Source organism: Mytilus edulis, chromosome 2, assembly GCF_963676685.1.
Source record: "Mytilus edulis chromosome 2, xbMytEdul2.2, whole genome shotgun sequence".
NCBI classification, from domain to species: Eukaryota; Metazoa; Mollusca; class Bivalvia; order Mytilida; family Mytilidae; genus Mytilus; species Mytilus edulis.
In genome coordinates, this window is record NC_092345.1 from 106,676,373 (window position 1) to 106,698,712 (window position 22,340).

The 22,340-nt window shown below is 30.2% G+C and overlaps 1 protein-coding gene across 1 annotated transcript; it reads right to left on the minus strand.

Annotated features, from left to right (window-relative positions):
- Positions 1–1,935: 1,935 nt before the first annotated feature.
- Positions 1,936–14,732, minus strand: LOC139511157 (uncharacterized). Its single transcript, XM_071297731.1, has 14 exons — positions 14,204–14,732; positions 12,244–12,482; positions 11,023–11,131; positions 10,169–10,401; positions 9,469–9,600; positions 8,762–8,929; positions 8,124–8,260; positions 6,244–6,358; positions 5,922–6,005; positions 5,258–5,438; positions 4,274–4,363; positions 3,796–3,873; positions 2,532–2,589; positions 1,936–2,068 (listed from the first exon to the last, which is right to left on the minus strand). Exons 6-14 carry the CDS (start codon positions 8,798–8,800, stop codon positions 1,936–1,938), a joined length of 915 nt encoding a protein of 304 aa, XP_071153832.1. The 5' UTR covers positions 8,801–8,929; positions 9,469–9,600; positions 10,169–10,401; positions 11,023–11,131; positions 12,244–12,482; positions 14,204–14,732.
- Between the last annotated feature and the right edge of the window lie 7,608 nt (positions 14,733–22,340).

Below are 22,340 nucleotides of genomic sequence, written 5' to 3' on the forward strand. Positions count from 1 at the left end.
GAAAGTGACGTTTTTTGTCATATTTGATAGATTTTTCATATTTAAGCTTGAATCAGAGCGTTTTTAATGACTCAATCAGTTAAAATCTTGTACATAGAGTAATTGAATCAATTGAAATAGACATTTAAGTGTTTGAAAAGTGTCCATAATCTTTCGTTAGATGAACCTGAAATTTGAGGCCAAAATAGGCCCTTACCGGACCTACTCCTTTAGAAAATGTGAATTATTTTATAACAGCATTAACAATTGTCTTTTCTGCCTTACTCTATGCTTCAATACAAGCACAGAACAGTAAAAATAATACATTATCAATAATAATATGTACATAAAATAGACTGAAAACGGTCATTCATCAATTCAGAGGCTCCTTACTTGGAACATACTGAAAAATGTTGCTGGTTAAACATGTTTCATGAGATTTCAACCCTCCCCCTATACCTCTAGCCAATAATATGAACAAACACACAGCTATACAAAAAGTAAAACTTAAAAAAAGATCTGAGTTTGATGTCAGAACAGATAACAAAAATAACCTTATTTTGTTTTTTGCAATGGCTTCAATTTTGTCCTATTTTGCAGCTATCATTGTGAACAAAATCACAGTTCAAAATTAAACTTTTTTTCATACTTTTAATAAAGATACATGTAAAGTGAACCAATCTGAATAAATTTAACTTTAAAAAAAACTATAGAAAGTTTTATCATATTTTAATGCTTTTTCATGTTTCAGTTAACTTGCTATCAATTTTGTCAATTTGTTATTTTTCTCTGATTTATGAACAAAATGCATATTATTTCAACTTCTTTGTTATAAATGATTAAAAAAAAGAAATTTGAAAAGAAAAATGTTATATGGGATGTAAATGATTCTTGTAAATTCATTTTTTGTACTCCTCACCCGTTTTCTCAAAAAATTGGCTAAAAAGTCTGACTTGATAGGTAATAGAAATTGGAAAAATGTATTATACTCAAAAACTACTAATTTAGTTACACAATTTTTTCACAGAGTTAAGTTGGATTACGATATTTCTAAAATTCATTGCTATTTTCCACTTGTATCAGACGTTTTTGAAATAATTCTAGAACGAGATTTTAAAAAGACAAAAACGTCAAAAGAAAAACATCCTTTATAATCCATAATTCAAAGAGGTGTCAAGTAATAAAAAATTCTATTAGAAATGACATTATATAAAGTAATATGTGCAAAAATTCCTATTTTAGTCATACAATAAAAGTATAGGCTTGAAAGTGTTTATAATTTAATTCTTGACAGATTTAAAAAAAAAAAAAAAAAAAAAAAAAAAACCCAAACAATTCACTTGAACAATATTGAATGTAAATCAACAATTATAAGTTTCTTACAACTGTTAACCAGATGCTCCGCAGGGCGTAGCTTTATACGACCGCAGAGGTTGAACCCTGAACAGTTGGGGCAAGTATGGACACAACATTCAAGCTGGATTCAGCTCTAAATTTGGATTGTGATTAAATAGTTGACACAGCATAGGTTTCTGCATTTTTTTGGCAATCCACGAAAATTGATACCCACAAAAATATAAAATAAAAAAATGGAGTCACTGTTCATTTAAGCTCACCATCTGCCTTTAGAAACAAGCATGCATATTTGTAAAGGTTTTTTTTCTGTTGAACTAAATGAATAAATAGAGATAATATCAAAATAAAAAAGAACTAAACAGATATTGCTTAAATTTACAATGGTTTACCTTAAGTACAGCTAATTTGCATATAGTAATAAATAATATAGGTCACAAATGAGTTCAAAAGGGAATTCAAAATTATAATGCCAAAAATATTTTTACACCAAATGGAGATAATTTGATAAACTCATCTGGGGCCAAAACGAAAAAAAAATGTTTAAATTTTTGCTGAAATTTTGTGTTCCCACTTACCTACTTAATACAAAAATCAAAATGGTTACAGTTCATAGCAATGCTCCCTTACTCCTGATCTAATTTCCCATTGATGAAAATAATTAACAAGCATGCTATGTAAAACTTGCCTTTTGTATGTTATATCTTCTTTAAGCTGTCCAGGAGGCAGTGTCTCTCTGAAATAAAAAAAAATATATATCATATAACCATGATAACCAGAAATTAAAAATATTTAAATATCTAAATAGAACTTTTTTGTTTGAAACCTTTCAGGTCTTATAAACAACATTTTCCAATGAGAGGGAGTCCATCACAAATTAGGTGTTTGAAAAACATTTTAAAACTTTTTTTTTGCCTGAATGGCTGAAAATAACATAATTGTTGATATTTATTGACCAATTTGTATTCTATTGATGCAATTTCAAGTTGGAAAATGACAAATGTTTCCAAGGGTACACTCAACACTAACAATCAATCAATCTCAATTGCCAGATTTCATATTTTGGAAATATTAGGTGATAAAATGAAACCAAAAGCTGATGCCTGATACATTATCACATTCAAATTATGTTTTGTCTAATAAAAGAGATAGAATAATATTGTTTTGTTATTTACAAGAACAAAAATATTGCCAGTTACCTCATCTTATATAGCTCTTCCAACTTCAGACAGTAATCTTCTTTTGGTGTCAATTCCACTACAAATTTTTTTATTAAATTAAGCCTCTGTTTATATCTTCAATGAGATTATATTAATTGCACAACATTTTTTTCAATTAATCATAAGCTTTTGAAAATATTAATACAAACATGATTTTCCTGATTTCCTGATTAACAGTCCCATTAAGAGTAATCTTATTGATGGAAATATATTGGAGTTATTTCCCATGATTTAACTTGTTTCAAATTTGTACCCGAAAAATATTTGAAATGAATCTAAAACAAAATTATATAAGACTGCTCTGATAGATTATGATCATCTGGAGTAAGATATCTTTTTTTTTGTTTTGTGTGATTTGAAATATCAAACTTGTTATGTGTAATATGAAATGACAAACTTGTTATGTGTGATTTGAAATATCAAACTTGTTATGTGTAATATGAAATGACAAACTTGTTATGTGTGATTTGAAATATCAAACTTGTTTTGTGTGATTTGAAATATCAAACTTGTTTTGTGTGATTTGAAATATCAAACTTGTTTTGTGTAATATGAAATGACAAACTTGTTATGTGTGATTTGAAATATCAAACTTGTTATGTGTATATGAAATGACAAACTTGTTATGTGTGATTTGAAATATCAAACTTGTTTTGTGTGATTTGAAATATCAAACTTGTTATGTTTGATCGATTTATTTCACTGTGTATTCTCTTAGTGTGTATGGTTCATTTGAAATATGAATCAATAGAATACTATGTAAAATACTCAGTGCAGAAAACATGAAAGGATTGCTATCACATAGTAAATTAAAGGTACTACATTAGATTTTGTTCAACTTTGCCAAAATAAGGGGAGAAAGTGTTACAAATTTATCTATTTTGATATGTAGCAAGAAAACAAGTTCGGTGTCCTCAATTTTTCTTTTTCTTATTTGAAAGCATGTTATAAGAGCAATATTCTCAAATTATATCTTAAAGTTCTGATAGTACTTTAGCTTTTAATTACACAAAATTTGATTTCCCATGTATAATCTTTACAAAATCAGACAATTTTGCACAACCTGTAGCGCGAAAAAATTCCATGACCCTTATTTTTTAATATATATTTTTTTAAAGCATGATAAAAACTTCATTTTGACAAGTTATCAAAAAATTCTATCAATTTTAGTTTAGACGCCCTGGCCACCGTAAGTTTTACAATATATTGTAATGGTGTTTTGAGACTTAGTTTTAGAACATACATTTCTGATTATTGGTAGTAGAGCTAAACATCAGTTTTTCATCTTCAATCCATTTATTCACCATTTCATCAGATACACCTGTTTAATTAAATTAATAATGAGTCAGTATACAAAAATAATTCAATATTTGAGAACTTTGAAACAAAGTTTTAAAGACAGTTAATTTCTTGTGAAGTAATGAATAATTGGTTGTATTAAAAGGTTTTGTTCAGTTAAACATCACTATAAAATAGATATTAAACATGTAAAAGTTATATAAATCATTGATTAATTCTATTGAAGTTAAACAAAAAAAATAAATATACAAACAAATAATCAATGATACTTCAAATCAATAGATAAGTGCTGACTAGGGATTTCAAAAAAATATTCATCAATGTTAATAACTTTAAGAAGATATATATAATGAAACATACTTAAAAAGTATGCAAAAAATATATGAATTTATGAATAATGTAGTTTATAAGATGAAAAATACCTGGTAATTGTTTTAAAAGTTCTTGCAAGGTTGTACTACTTGTGTTTTCAAGAAAGATGGCCTTTTTCATTCTCCCAGGTAGACTCTGACCTGAAATATATACATTTTAAAGTGAAAGATTTTTCCCTTAAAAGTTCCCTTAAATCCACTTTCTGATAAAAGTTAATTTAAACAGTTATCAGGCCAATAGAATAAATAATACAAGGGGACTGTTCAAATTACCAAATGGAATTTTAATATATTCACACATAGCAATTCTAGGAAGTCATAAGTTTTATTTACCCTAAACATAGCTTTGGTGCTATACTATTAAACTTGTTATCAAATTCAGAATGAATAAATGAACTTTATTCTCACAGAACTACATGTCATAGTTACAGAGAAAATACATATTTACAAACATACCATACATATGTATATATAACCATGCACATGTGTGAACAAAAGACGCAACTTAACCTGGAGGACTAACTTTCACCTGTATTAGTTTTATAAACTTACATAGTATTTTCTGAATTCAATAAACAGAAGAGTTTAAAGTTATATATTACAATGATTGTGTACATATAAACAAGGAAAGCTAAGTTTTTTACCATGACTGAATGATTTTCTTTCTTTGACTTAAAATACCTTTCATAAGTGGTTAATAATTTGAAATTAAGTGGCCGCTTTATGGGATATAAAGTTCAGAATATTATTAATTAAACAACATTTTATAAAATTGAAATTAAAACAACTGTTCTTGTATCTTTATCCACTCCTTATCAAGTGCAATAATGAACAAAAAAATACCACCAAAAAGTAACTTAAATTAATTAACTAACTTGGAAACTTTGCTAAAAAGTTACACCCATCACATTCTTCAACAACACATGTTTTCTTAAGGTTAAAATTTTAACTGTTTCACATAATTGCAATACAAACATTTATTCATACATCATAATAATAACTCATTTTAATCATAATCAAACAAAAATATCTTACTGAGCTTGTTCCTTATTCTACTACCATAATGTAGTAAAGCATCAGTCAAGAGATCTATTCTATTTTCCGGTGTCATTTCTTTTGTTATTCTCGAGAATTTCCCAAGGTAGGACCATAGTCGCTCCAAACTCTCACCATCAGTAAGACCTATGCCGCTTGTTCGTCTTGGACAATATAAAACCTGTAGTAAGTATCAATAATGGAACATTCACATCCTAAATTCATGCTAAGTAGTTTTAGAGAAGATAACTTTTTTAAAAGTTAATAAAAATACAAATTATGAATTTTGGTTTAGGGAAGATATCCACAAATACATATTCAATAATACTGATTGCAAGATGTTTGTGTTTTAAATTTTCAATTAATACATTATAGAAGATATGTAAGCTCATATTTTGAAAAGCAATAGAAGTACAGATGCATTTGTAAGCAATGCTGATTTTAAAATATTACTGATATAAGAGTTCTTGTTCTATTTCATTTTCTATGCAATTGACTTTTTTAAGGCATATCTAAATAGTGAAAACTACATTCATTTTCAATTCATCTTGAACATAAAGAACACAATCATTCTATACTGGTAGCATAATGATCCAGGTAGGATAAAAGTGTTTATAATGAAATAGTTTAAAATAAACCTATAATCTTATATCTAAAAATTTACCTGACAACTCATTTTATGGCCATATGAATGAAATATTGGTATAGAAAACTTGACTTTATCCAAAACTGAGGAAGCTGCATGTTTCTGAAAAAAACCCACCAAAACCATAAATAAATGATTAAAAACAATTGTGAAATTAGTCAAAATGCTTATGTTTTCCTTAGAATCAATCTTTTTCTGCTTACCCTTACAATTTTAATTGAGATAAATAGAGCTTAAAACAAATATTTAATCTATGATTACTGAAAAATTACCGTAGAAAATTAAATACAACTACTTTGCAATTAAGTTTTTAATAAAACATTTAAGTAAATCTACCCACCTTTAAATGACTGTGTAGGTTGCAAGCAATGTCATACATGACATAAATTGGATTGCTGTCATCAACTGGTTTTTCTTCCAGCAATTTGTTTAACAAATAAACAGAATACCCCAATCTGGAATAAAAGCAATTTTTCATTAGTTTTCCATGATGCTAAAATGTATACAGAACCATGACAAAGGTTTAACATTTTTTTGTATGCTAAGACCATCTTTCACTCATTAACTGTACTAAAACAAAATGTAAACCCTGCTTGCATATACTCTTATACAGGGTTATAAACAAGATTACAGTAAAAGTGAATTCCAACTTGATTAAGTTATGTGGTAAAAATAACTGTCTATAAATTTCATATTATTTGGTTGAGGCAAACTAAAGTTAGGGAACAGAAACAACAGATTTGGCAATTTTTCAATAATAAAGGGACGTAACTTTGAATGTCAAAATGATCCCATACAAAGTCAAACATTATTCTGTGTTTTGAGGTCAGAAAACATTGTTTATAAGTTTTGTAATGTTTTGATGGGGCAAAAGAACAGAAATAACAGATTCGTCCATTTTTCTACAAGTTAAGCCATAACATTCTAGAACAGTAAAAGTGATTTCTCCCAAATTCAAACCCTGTTTTGAGGTAACAGGCAGTCTATAAGGTACAAAGCAGAATGTGAAAAAATTGAAATAAGAGAACAGCAATAACAAATTCACCAATTTTCCATTTAAGAAGAAAGGGGCATAAATACAGAACTTCTTGGTAACACTAGAGTATATGTTGATAGTACCTCAGTTGTCAGAACTATTATGTCCAAAATGTTAAGTAAATATGATAAAGATTGCAAAGCAATTTACAGTCATAAAAACCTTTACCTGGTAAAAGTGGTACATTTTGTAACAGACTTCTAAAATATAATTTAGATAAGAACAGTTTTGAAAGGAAACTTATTGTACAATTTCAATGTTATTTAAACAAGGGAGTTCTTTTGTCAAATTGCGATGTAGTGTAGCACCACCGAGAATCGAAACGGGAAGCTTTAAAAAATTAATTTTAGAGGAACGAGTCTGTGATAGTTGTGAGGATATTTGAGAAGATGAAGCTCATGTTATCTTATCATGTCCTTTATTTAACGATTTTAGAAAAAAAAAAACATATTTGATGATGCAACACATTTAAGTAGTGATCTAATGTCTTTTGATGATAAACATAACTTAGTGTTTTTATTTATAGATATTAAGAAGATTTTTAGTTGTGGCAAAACATGCTTCTTATTTTGGATAAACATTAACATGTTTTATACTCTAAATAATGTTCTTACAAATATGTTTTATAATAGACAATTCTTTATAATGTTTTTAATGTTATAGTCTCTAGTTATTATATACAGAATAGCTCTCTTCTTATATCTAGTATATATTCTAATATTAACTTTTTATATCTAGTGTATATTCTAACATTAACTTGTTTATATACATGTATCTAGTATATATTCTAACATTAACTTTTTATATCTAGTATATATTCTAACATTAACTTTCTATATCTAGTGTATATTCTAACATTAACTTTTTATATGGTATATTTTCTAACATTAATTTTGTATTACACATTATTGAAAGATGAGACTTCAATAAAATATTAAATTCAATATATGTAGGCTTATATGATTAGTAATAAGATTCTTCATGAATAAATCATGTAAATTGTAATCAAATTTCTTTCACATTTTTATCCTGTGACAAACTTTTATTTCAATTTTCAAAATGTTTTCTTATTCATACAGGGTGAATATTCCCTTTGGCTAAGGATGCCATTTTTTTTATCATAATAAACAACTATTTTTGACATTCAATTGTTCTTTACCAAATTTAAATATCCATATCTTTACCTTTCACCATGTTTAAGACTAAAGAAATATTTGGGATATTCATGACGACAGGTTGAACCAAATACTGCTGTCTCTGATAGCTTGGTGGTCTTATTCTTAGATCTCACATTATTTCCTGCCTGGAAATCACTACAATCCTATCAAAATATGAATTCATTTTATTAGTGACATAGTTAAAAAAAAAGAAAAGACAGTTGAGTAAACTACCAATAGATAAATCAAAGTTATTTTTTACTAGTAGAACATATTAGTAATTACATTGTATAAAACTCAGTAGTTTTGACAATATTGACATAATTGGGGAAAGTAATAGAATAAGCTGTGTATAGGTTTAACAAATAATAACTAGTACATGTATTAAAATTATAATTATTACCATTATAATTTACACTAAATCCAAATAATTACTTTCATATTTTTCATTGTTCAACAATAGCACTACAGTGTATTATATCATCATATAAATAGAAAAATGGTATAAATAATAATGTACTTACAAAATAATGAATGGGGAATTTGTTAAAGAGACAATAACCAAACCAAAGAGCATAAAACAACCAAAGGCTGTCAATGAAGGTTCAATGAAATTCGGAAAGAAACTAACTAATATTAGCTAGGAAAATTAAATATATAACTACCACATCTGGTTTTTTTTTGTCTGCACAGTAGTCCTCCATAAATTTGTCGACCTTTGCTTGATCAAGGAAGAAGCAATCATGGTGCTTGGGCTGTTCCCACTGCTTACCAGCTGATGATTTGCGAACTAATTGAAAATCAGCATCAAACCTGTAGATCTTAGTTGATGTCTATACATATAGATACAATAAAAAATATATAATAATTAATAAACGTTATTTGTAAAGGTACACAAAATGAAGGCATCAACAATGTCATGTGCAAAGATGAACAGATTATCATTGGTCATCTCAACTTGATTGCTTTTCTCAATGTTGTGGTACCAGCTCAAGGGAGATAACCTGTCTTGTTGAGATGACCATATTATTCTATCCATTTGTCTTAATCATCTCTTAAGGGTCTGACAGTTTGTCATTTCTGTCATGTACACTTATCTGTGTTATCGATAGTATTCAAGATAATATCTAACAATTACAAAGTTTCCTCAAAATACATTCCATGGGCAAAAACCAGATTATGGTGATTAAATGGCATAAAAACCTTATAACGGATATATATTCACTGGTTTATCATTTTCATCCCACATTTGCTTTTAATTTACTGCTTATGATAAGGAATTTTAAATATTGTATTTAAATTCAGAAATAATTGTGTGCATTTATCATTGTTCAACACCTTTAAAATCAATAAAAATATCATTAGTACTTACAGAAAAACAAGCTGGGCATTCTGTGCCATCATCAAGGTTCTCACAAAGGTTTGATGGCTGTTCGATTCTGTGCAGGAAATGACGAAATTCAGTTACTGTTTCACTAATCAACACTTTATAAATATCTTTAATCTGAAAAAAAAAATCACATAAATTTTATATGTCAACAAAGATGTTTATTCATACACAGCTATCGGTATCATTGCACAAAACTCATTTCAAGAATCTAACTTCTTACTCTTCTCTTTGTCACGCCACACATTTTTTAAACTAGGTACCCCAATGATGATTGTGGCCAAGTTTGGTTTAATTTGGCCCAGTAGTTTCAGAGGAGAAGAATTTTTTAAAAGCTATTGACGACGACGACGGATGCCAAGTGATGAGAAAAGCTCACTTTGCCCTGTGGGCTAGGTAAGCTAAAATGTGTTTAATCCTTTACTAGATCACTATAACATTTATTTTCGAAGTTCATCCTTATAATTCTTCAGCCAAACATACACAATTATTAATTAACATTATTTGTTTGATGGATACTGTTTTTACCATCAACAGCACGATGGCATGTCATAACTAAGGATTCTACCTCCATCTTGACTTTCAAAAAGCCATAAATGTCAGATAAATGCATTTTGGTCACATTGTCTCTTTAACACATGCCCTGTTACATTCTTTATTCTAGTACTTGTAATAATATACAAACCGGATAATCAAAATAACTTCTGTGGTGCTTTGAACTCCTGGCCTTCAGTGCTTCACAGAAACCTTTTACGGACAGATGGCATTCAATAAGAAGCCCATTCAACCATTTTAGCAAATCAAAGTGAAAGGCTATTCTTGGAAACTTGGTTGAAGAAGGCCAAAGTCTGTACCTAATAAGTGTGATGGCTTCACCCTCACACTTGCAAAATTGAAGGGATCTTACGTGTTGTCTGCCTAAAAGTATACAGAAATTAATATGTCATTGGAGTGATCTAAAACAAAAAAAATATCACTACATGTTTTGATAGGATGTAAGTTTTATTTGTTTCGTCATATCATTTTTATTTGTTTCATCATATCACTATATCAGAAATATAAAATGCAGAATTAGAATCATATATTTTAAATAACTTTTTCTAAATTTTCTTTAAAACATGTATTATTCAAGTTTAACTGCAAGAACAAATCCACGTTTATGAAGTTGTACTTCTAGTATTCTATGATACAAATTGTTGAGAAGAATCGAACATTCCTTCAAATTAGCTATAAAGCCCAAGATTTCAAAGACAGGGTTGTAACTACTTCTTTTTTGAAAATGAATAACAATAGCTCAGAAATAACTAGTGTAATTAGGATAACATACAGGCCTAACTTGCAGAACATTTAATTTTTCTTGTTACCTGAACAATAAGATTATTGAGATAACAAAAATCTCATGGTAAAATTCTAGTACATTTAATAACTGAACTTTCAAAGCACATCCAAATTGACCTATAATACACCGAACAGATATCATAAATATACTGTTTTATAAAAGGAACAGTTTTTCTTAATCATCTTTTCATTTATACATACCTTTTTCATCAACTATTACAATATTTTTCAAATACTTTGTACTGCAATGTGTATGAGACCGTAATGTCCATGGTGGTGTATCTAACACAGCTCCAACATATGCTTCATTCTATAAATAAGTGAGAGAAAAGATGAAATTGGTTACAATGAATTATTGTAACTTCCCATTGTAATAAAAATTGAAAATGATATATCTATGTTTTAATATACACTCATTGCTTTAATTTACAGCAAGAAGGAAACAGTAATTCATTGAATGGTATTGGTTGATCTGTTATTCTGTAAATCACATTCATCATGTTCATATTTGGATAGACAATACACATTACACACAGTGTGTATTCTCTTTTAAATTGTGTTATACTGTACAAAATGTTATTATGGAATGCTTTAAAGCTTGATTGCTATATCGTCGCTGTTATGCAAAAACCTTGTATCTAAGGTTTTGATAATTTTACACCAGGCAGTAAAAACTGAAATCTTTTTATCGATAATTTAGAATTTAATATGTATGTTCCGCTGTATGCGAAAATATCTGATCTTCTAACCAGTCAATTACCAAGACGAGCAAATATTTCTGCACCTATATTGTATTTTCATTATTTTTAAGCTAATATATTAGCTCTGAGAACCTAAAATTGATAAAACTGTACCTGTGATAATGTCAGCTGCCGTGCAAAGTGTTTTTCTTTTGAGATACGATATTTTCGCACAACAAAATTTCCCACCAATCCGACTACACTTTTTCGTCACATGTCAGAATTCGGGTTAATGATTGGTTAGAAGATCAGATATTCTCGCATACAGTGGAACATACATATTTAATTCTAAATCTTCGATAAAAAGATTTCCGCAAAAAATTGAGATACAAGGTTTTTGCATAACAGCGACGATATGCTTTGCTGAGTATAGCTCTGTTCTGAAGGACATATTGTGGACAGAAATTCAGATTGTAATGGTATCTATTGGAAAGTTGTAAATTGTCAATCAAACCACATCAAAATACTTGTATATAAACATGATAAATGATAAATTTCAATCAATAGATTTCATAGACATGTATTCATGCCATGATGGATGCTTATAAACTTAACTAAGTCTATGTGAAAAAGAGACACATGACCAGATGTAGAGAAAATTTATATGTATTGAATGAGATATTCCAATTGTAAACAGGAAATAATTTAAAGAAAGCCATATTGTGGTTGAAAGATGTCTTACCCTCCATGCCTCAAAAATGTGTAAATGAGGAAATTGGTGTCTCTTTTGTAGGCAATTTCCACAAACTGCTTCCCATGGACAACAGTCAATACACCGGTATAACTGACTGCTTTCTTCACAATCATGACAATTACAATAATTTAAACATTCAGTTGACAGAAAACATTCGTACAGCTGGTTGCTAATATTTTTCCAGTCCTGTAGGCTGCCATCTTTCTTTTTTTCATATTGACTCTTACCTTAAACAGAAATGAAGAATTTTGCTTGCTTAAAAACAATTGTAAAACAGGTCACAATGTATTCACATCAATTTATTAAAGTTTTACATACATGTACATTGAATTTGACATATCCAGAGTCTAGATCTAGATCTACGTCGTACAATGATCTATTAGCGCATTTACTACATTGATGACTATATAATATATTGAAGATTGCCAGAAGACATGAAAGCGCTAGTGACAATATTTTAACGAACTGTTATCATTTGATGTGAAATGTAGTTTGCAAATTAATTTTTTTTACGAGTCTAAATTGAAAACTACATTTAAACCTATGATTGCGTTGGATAACCAGGTGCTCTGCAGGGCGCAGCTTTATACGACCCCAGTGGTCGAACCCTGAACAGTTGGGGCAAATATGGTCACAATATTCAAGCTTGATACTGTCTGAATTTTGATTGTGATCAAATTTTTGACATAATATAGGTTTTTGCAACAAAATCAATGATCTAACACATCTACTGCACAATACTGTGCAATTGAATATTTCTTATTGAAATTTGAAAAATGTTGAAAAAAAAAAATCCCTTAAAAAAATGGTAAACTGATATCCCCCCACCCCAATTTATTGAAACCCCCCCCCTTGAAGCAACAACCCTTAAACTCAATCCCATGCTTTCCTTTGTAATAACCCAAATTTTTTTGGGGGTCGTATAAAAACCGCAATTTTTATATGTGTGCATGTACAACAAATTTCGTTGTAGAAGGGTCTAAAAACAGCACAAACAACATTTTCCAAAAGAGCAAAAAAGTGAAAAAGTATATTTAAACAAAACGCATTTGACTAACAGGTTGAACAACTGATGTTCTTTAACCTTGCTGACTGCCATCTCTCTATATATATATACAACTCGTGTAAACATTAACCCAACAATGTTAGATCTGTAAATTTGCTTTTGCAAATTTTTTGTTCTTCTCTATATATATATATATATGTGGGCCCCATCACAAACACAGTTAATAAAAAGTAACAATTGAAAAAATCAAAAATTTAATTTGTGCAAAAAGAAAAAAGTAACTGATTTACATATATTTAAATGAATATCTAAATATACTGACTTTGGATCAGTTTTTTTGAACTGATACAAAGAGTAAACACTTATGATGTTTTGTGAAAGTGAATTCCAGAGGCAGAGTACAACTATGTATGAAAAAAAACTGTTCTGGTGCTGAGAGTTTGATATTGTAGTCAGTTGGTGAATCTGGTGTTTTTGACAAACTGTGGTGGGAGGTAAAGGTTTGGATCGACTGATATCATGGATATAAGCTGGTGTGTGATGTTATACATCAGGGGGGGATCCAGCCATTGCAAAAAGAGGGTTCCCAAACCAGAGTAAAAGGGTAGTCTTCACGCTGAGTGGCAGCCCAGGCTTATAAAATTGCTCTCGAGTCTATAAAAATCATATCTACAGGCCAACAGAATCTAACTAAAAATTTCAAAAATTAAGCTCCGGGCCTGTAGATTTAACATTTCATCGTAAAGTCTGAAAGGGGGGAGGGTCCAACTATATGCTCCCATTCAAATGCATTGATCATCCAAAAAAAGGGAGGATTCCAAACCCCAAAGGTCCGCCAATGGGCATTTTGAAGTGTTGGCAGGTATGTGATACCAAGTTCCAGGTATTTCCACTTAATATGCTCTAATTATCCATCTTTCTTAATAATTTCTCATGAGATACCTTGTTAAATGCCTTTGAAAAGTCTTATATCATAACATCTGTTTGTATGCCACTGTGGGGATAACTGTGTAATTCATGACTCTAGTATTAACAAATTTACATGCCAAGTATCAAGATCCTGGAGTAATAAGGAAACAAAGAAATTTAAACCAGATACATAATCCATTACAGGTATAGATTGTCACTAAATACTTAGCTTTATAGAGTAGATATATATTTCTTAAATGAAAGATGTAGTTCTCTAGCAGGTCCATGTCGTTTTATATTAAAGTCTGGCAAGCCACGTAGCTCTTTTGTAAGGTCCTTTCTATGCTTTTGATATTTGCACCACAACTGACCATAGAAAAAATCAAAGGACAATAAAGCTACGTTTTCGCAACCGATTTCTACGTAACATTTAAAAATACGAAAATCTTGCAGTAAGTGCAAATTGTCTGCCTGTTAATTTTTCAAATAGCGTTTTTCAAAGGAATAGAGAGAGAGAAAAACAGCTGTGGACAAATTTCTCAATTTTTTTTTATTGAAATACATCTTTTCTACCTCACACGTAGAGAGCTAAAATATAATATAATACGGAACCAAAATCGGATTCCCTTCCGGAGTAATTCGTTTCCGTTTTTTTTTATGCAATTAGCTCTGATATGGCGTTGTTTATCATATATATGCATTTTTTTCACTTTTGCAAGCACATCATACACAGTTAAATTTTATGTTCTATGCCATTGTTCAAGTTTATATCTTTAATGAAATTGAGAGCTACGGCGTTACAAAGTTACACTGAGACAGCAATGTAATTATATATGTACAGAGTATATCGGGAAAAGTAGCGTCGTTTACCATTGTCTAAAAATTATTTTCATTACCTTCAGTTTTATCACTATGATCAATCTCAATGTCATGTGGACAATTCAGTTCTTCTTTCAATGCTGTCTGTGTCCGACTTGTTGATGGTACAAAGGGTGACGATATTTCAACTGAGTGCTTGTCAGGTTTAATGCGAAAAGGATCTGAAAGTAAACCTCTTCTTCTACCTCTACTCGTGTATTGTGTAACTGATTTAGAAATTTTTCTTTTCTTTATAAAAACCATACTGGTGCCATTCAACACGCCATTTTCTTTGAATTAAAACAACCCTTGTCATGATTTTTGCTGTCCCCGAATTTAACATACTTTTGTTAGTTCTACCAGCACTTAACATCTATACTGTACAGTATAAAAGTATACTGTTGTTAGTGTTACTAGTGGACTAATTTTACTAATAGATTTCCACTAATAGTGGCTAATATTGTAGGATCGGGTGACAAAACATAAAGAAAATAGATAAAATACAAGATAGAGCACTCAGATTTATTTATGACGACTACACAAATTCTTACAATACACTTCTTGAACAGTCTAAGCTACTAGCACTAAAAATCAGAAGAATGAGAACCATGGCATTAGAGACTTATAAGTCCAGAATTCCTATAAAATTTAGTAAACATTAAACTTCAGGTACAAAAGCACAGCGAATATACCATGGCCAAAAAGAACAAGGTATGGTAAGAAAAGCTTTAGTCATTAGACAGGAAGACTAAAACTCCTTGCCAAATGTCAACTTTTGGTCAGTTTATTTTTTTTATCGCCACCAGGTGTTTTTTCCCCCAGAAAATTGTACCTGCAGTTCTTGTAAATAATGTAAAAAGTAAAATCACAAAAATACTGAACTCAGAGGAAAATCAATTCGGAAAGTCTATAATCACATGGCAAAATCAAATAACAAAACGCATCAAAAACGAATGGACAAGAACTGTCATATTCCTGACTTGGTACAGGCATTTTCAAATTTAGAAAATGGTGGATTGAACCTGGTTTTATAGCTAGCTAAACCTCTCACTTGTATGACAGTCGCATCAAATTCCATTATATAGTCACCGATACGTGAACAAAACAAACAGACATAATAGGTAAAAATGTCAAAAATAGGGGTACAGCAGTCAACATTGTGTTATCATCTTAATCACTATAAAAACAACAAATGTAACGAAGAAGCACAAAAAGGCATACATCAAATTAACATCCTCATTTTGATTATATTATACGATTATATTTGTCTATGTAAAATGCACCCATCAAGGAAGGAGGGTATTGGTACTGGTGTAAAATTGCGCGTTTGAAATTCGCACAGGTAGACATGAAATAATTTTGTCGTTCAAAGTATGACGGGATGCATAAATACAGTCACGCAAAATAGATATAACAAACACTGACTTAGCAGTTAAAGTAATAATAATAAATAAAATAATAGTGTGGTTCAAAGTATGACGTGATACATAAGTACAGAGTCACGTAAAATGTATATCACAAAAAAAGTTGGTTAACAGTAAAAGTAATATTAATGAATAAAATAATTTTGTCATTCAAAGTATGACAAGATACATAGGTACAGAGTTACATCATAAAATAATTTTGTCATTCAAAGTATGATAAGGTACATAGGTACAGAGTCACATCATAAAATAATTTTGTCGTTCAAAGTATGATGGGACACATAAGCACAGAGTTACGTCAAAAGGATATCTCTAAAAACAGACAACAGTAAAAGTAATATTAATAAAGACAAATAAAAGAATAATATAACACGTAATTAAGATGATAAACAACGTCAGTACGCAAAATCTATACTTCAAGACCATCGTGTATTATTTGTGAAGTTGATACGGAATATTTATCAACAAGTTCTGGGTACCTTCCGATGAACTTTTTTAGAAAAAGGACGAGACGTTCTTTGACATACCCCTGGTTCATCAACTTTCTGCTCAGACACTGGTGACGTTTTACAAAGTCTGAGTAGGAGCTGCAAGCTCTTGAATACCGAATAAGTTGGGAAATGTATATTCCATATGCAGGTGAAGTTGATATGTTGCTATTAAGGTGGGGGAAATTGATAATTTCAAAATCAAAATCGTCTCGTTTGTCATAGATTCTGGTACTAAGATGACTGTGTATGTCAAATTCGAGGTATAAGTCTAAAAATGAGGCGGATGAAGCCGTGTCTGTTGTCTCTTTAATTTCTAGTTCTGGTGTATATATTAATGGAACCCAATCAAAAAAGTTTGGATTGTTAATGGAAAGAACATCATCAATATATCTGAAAGTGAAATTAAATAACCTGGCTTCTTTGATCTTCTTGTTTTTGACAAGTGTCCGAAGGAACTCCGATTCATATGAAAACAAGAAGAGGTCAGCAAGGAGAGGCGCGCAGTGCGTTCCCATAGGAATGCCGACAGTTTGTTGAAAAAGTCTACCTCCAAACTCAACAAATATGTTGTCGATAAGAAACTCCAGCATACTGACCACTTGTTCTTTTGTGTAGCAGGTTTTACCTTTTTGTTTGTCACTATTAACGAAATATGCCTTATGAAATCCCAAAGTAATAAATTTATAGCGTGTGCTACCATTTTTATGTTGAAAGGCATTGTGGATTATTTCTTTTAGGCGATTTTTCAATTTCACATGGGGAATGGTGGTATACAGGGTTGAAAAATCAAAAGTTTTGATAGAACTAATTTCAGAAATAGACCGAGATTTAAAATTGTCTAGAAGTTCTTTAGAATTTTTAAGAATCCACATATGGTTAATACCACTACGCGAGTAAACAGTTTCACAGTATTTCTGAAGACCCTCTTTCACTGCGGATAAAATTTTAGTCAATCTAATGGACAATTCTTTAGTGGAACATGAAGATGAGCCAGCAATATACCGTTGTTTGTACGGAATTTTATGAAGCTTTGGTATCCAATACAAACAAGGTAAATCCTCCGATTGGGTGTTCAATGTAATGTTTATGGAAGCCATGAAGGACTTATGATTTGCTAAAATCTCATCCTTGTCAAATGATATGTCTTTGTATGTGGGATTACCCGAGTGCTCCTTTATACCCAATTCTTTTACAAGACATTCGTAGTAATACGATTTACATACAAAGACAATATTATTTGAAGCTTTGTCCGCAGGAACAACAACATACGTATCATGAAGAGATGATAGACATTTCATGGCCTCTTTGTCTCTGAAAATGGATTTTGGTCGATCGTTAACACAGTTTTTCAACTTGTGAATGCGACGTTTTATCAGAGACCTGATAGTTTTAACCCATTCTGATTTCCCATGACTTGATCTTGAAGCCTGTTAGTTTTAAATTTTATTTATTTGCAGTCATTTATATTCATTATTTATTTGTTTTGCGTAAGGATTACCTGTGCTGTAGCTGCTTGCAGTCTTTTGCTTGTGATTATAGTGTTTAATTTTGCATGTGCGACTCGGATATAAATACTGTGTGCTACTATGCTGATTCTTGACATTTGTTTTAATATATATTTTGCATGTGCTATCTATGTCTTAATACATGTGTGTGCTGTCTGTCTGTATGTGTGTGTTGTATATCTGATGTTATTACATGTATGTTTTATAAAAAAGAAGATGTGGTATGATTGCCAATGAGACAACTCTCAACAAGAGACCAAATGACACAGAAATTAACAACTATAGGTCATCGTACGGCCTTCAACAATGAGCAAAACTCATACAGCATAGTCAGCTATAAAAGGCCCCGAAATGACAATGTAAAACAATTCAAAGGAGAAAACTAACGGTCTTATATATATACAAAAAATGAACGAAAACTAAGTATGTAACACACAAACAAACGACATCCACTGATTTTCAGGCTCCTGACTTGGGACAGCCACATACATACAGAATGTGTCGAGTCTAAAATGTTAGCGGGATCCCAACCCCCTAACATGGGACAGTGGTATAACATTACAACATAAGAACGAACTAAAAGAATCAGTTGAAAAAGTCTTAAGGTGATATGGGTGTCTTTAGCCATCTTGAATTGTAAAAAACCCAGAGAATCTCAGGTCCAAAAATCAGTTGAAAAAGGCTTAACTCATCAGATGGATAAAAATTCAAGTGGAATGTACTGTTTATTAATATCAGTCGGATAAAGAGGTCATGTTCCTTGTTGTTATGTATATATGCAACCCGACTCCAAATAAAGATTGCCTATTTTTGTAAAAATAAATCATGATAAACTATACAAAAAAGGCAGGACAGAGATTACAACTAAGAAAAAGGAAGAACAGAGATTACAACAACAAAAGGCTGGATTTTTTTTCATCCTAGCCATGTTCATCATTCTACAAAGTAATCATGTTACAAGTTATTACAATTCTACAAAGTAACCACGTTACAATTTATTACCATTCTACAAAGTAATCATGTTACAAGTTATTATCATTCTACAAAGTAATCATGTTACAAGTTATTGCCATTCTACAAAGTAATCATGTTACAAGTTATTACCATTCCATAAAGTAATCAAAGTTATTGCCATTCTACAGAGTAATCATGTTACAAGTTATTGCCATTCTACAAAGTAATCATGTTACAAGTTATTACCATTCTACAAAGTAATCATGTTACAAGTTATTACAATTCTACAAAGTCACCACGTTACAAGTTATTACCATTCCACAAAGTAATCATGTTACAAGTTATTACAATTCCACAAAATAATCATGTTACAAGTTATTGCCATTCTACAAAGTAATCATGTTACAAGTTATTACAATTCTACAAAGTAACCACGTCACAAGTTATTACAATTCTACAAAGAAACCACGTTACAAGTTATTACCATTCCACAGAGTAATAATGTTACAAGTTATTACCATTCTACAAAGTAATTATGTTACAAGTTATTACAATTCTACAAAGTAATCATATTACAAGTTATTGCCTCTACACAGGAATCACGTTACAAGTTATTGCCAGTCTACAAAGTAATCATGTTACAAGTTATTACAATTCTACAAAGTAACCACGTTACAATTTATTACCATTCTACAAAGTAATCATGTTACAAGTTATTACCATTCCACAAAGTAATCATGTTACAAGTAACAACCATTCCACAACGTAATCATGTTACAAGTTATTACCACTCTACAAAGTAATCATGTTATAAGTTATTACAATTCTACAAAGTCACCACGTTACAAGTTATTATCATTCCACAAAGTAATCATGTTACAAGTTATTAAAATTCTACAAAGTCATCACGTTACAAGTTATTGCCATTCCACAAACTAATCATGTTACAAGTTATTGCCATTTTACAAAGTAATCATGTTACAAGTTATTACAATTCTACAAAGTGACCACGTCACAAGTTATTACAATTCTACATAGAAACCACGTTACAAGTTATTACCATTCCACAAAGAAATCATGCTACAAGTTATTACCATTCTACAAAGTAATCATGTAACAAGTTATTACAATTAGACAAAGTAATCATATTACAAGTTATTGCCTCTACACAGCAATCACGTTACAAGTTATTGCCATTCTACAAAGTAATCATGTTACAAGTTATTACAATTCTACAAAGTAACCACGTTACAAATTATTACCATTCTACAAAGAAACCACGTTACAAGTTATTACCATTCCACAGAGTAATCATGTTACAAGTTATTACCATTCTACAAAGTAATTATGTTACAAGTTATTACAATTCTACAAAGTAATCATATTACAAGTTATTGCCTCTACACAGGAATCACGTTACAAGTTATTGCCAGTCTACAAAGTAACCACGTTACAATTTATTACCATTCTACAAAGTAATCATGTTACAAGTTATTACCATTCCACAAAGTAATCATGTTACAAGTAACAACCATTCCACAACGTAACTATGTTACAAGTTATTACCATTCTACAAAGTAATCATGTTACAAGTTATTACCATTCTACAAAGTAATCATATTACAAGTTATTGCCTCTACACAGGAATCACGTTACAAGTTATTACAATTCTACAAAGTAACCACGTTACAATTTATTACCATTCTACAAAGTAATCATGTTACAAGTTATTACCATTCCACAAAGTAATCATGTTACAAGTAACAACCATTCCACAACGTAACTATGTTACAAGTTATTACCATTCTACAAAGTAATCATGTTACAAGTTATTACCATTCTACAAAGTAATCATGTAACAAGTTATTATAATAATACAAAGTAATCATATTACAAGTTATTGCCTCTACACAGCAATCACGTTACAAGTTATTGCCATTCTACAAAGTAATCATGTTACAAGTTATTACAATTCTACAAAGTAACCACGTTACAAATTATTACCATTCTACAAAGTAATCATGTTACAAGTTATTACCATTCCACAAAGTAATCATGTTACAAGTTATTGCCATTCCACAAAGTAATCATGTTACAAGTTATTACCATTCTACAAAGTAATCATGTTACAAGTTATTACAATTCTACAAAGTAATCATGTTACAAGTAATTACAATTCCACAAAGTAATCATGTTACAAGTTATTACCATTCTACAAAGTCATTACGTTACAAGTTATTGCCATTCCACAAACTCATCATGTTACAAGTTATTGCCATTCTACAAAGTAATCATGGTACAAGTTATTACAATTCTACAAAGTTACCACGTTACAAGTTATTACCATTCTACAAAGAAACCACGTTACAAGTTATTACCATTCCACAAAGTAATCATGTTAGAAGTTATTACCATTCTACAAAGTAATCATGTTATAAGTTATTACAATTCTACAAAGTTATCATGTTACAAGTTATTGCCTCAACACAGTAATCACGTTACAAGTTATTGCCATTCTACAAAGTAATCATGTTACAAGTTATTACAATTCTACAAAGTAACCACGTTACAATTTATTACCATTCTACAAAGTAATCATGTTACAAGTTATTACCATTCTACAAAGTAATCATGTTACAAGTTATAACCATTCCACAAGGTAATCATGATACAAGTTATTACCATTCTATAAAGTAATCAAAGTTATTACCATTCTACAAAGTAATCATGTTAGAAGTTATTACCATTCTACAAAGTAATCATGTTACAAGTAATTATCATTCCACAAAGTAATCATGTTACAAGTTATTACCATTCCACAAAGTAATCATGTGACAAGTTATTACCATTCCACAAAAGTATTACTATACAACAAGGTTCTATTCAGTTCCTCTTCATTTTTGATTTAAGCAGTTGTAATTGTGAACGAATTTATCGC

Coding starts and splice junctions, on each gene's coding strand:
- LOC139511157 (XM_071297731.1), bottom strand. CDS start 8,800: ATGGAGGACTACTGTGCAGACAAAAAAAAACCAGATGTG. Junction 8,261..8,761: donor ACAAAAAAAAACCAGATGTG/GTAGTTATATAT, acceptor ATATTTTGATAG/GATTGTAGTGATTTCCAGGC. Junction 6,006..6,243: donor ACCTACACAGTCATTTAAAG/GTGGGTAGATTT, acceptor GGTTTTTTTCAG/AAACATGCAGCTTCCTCAGT.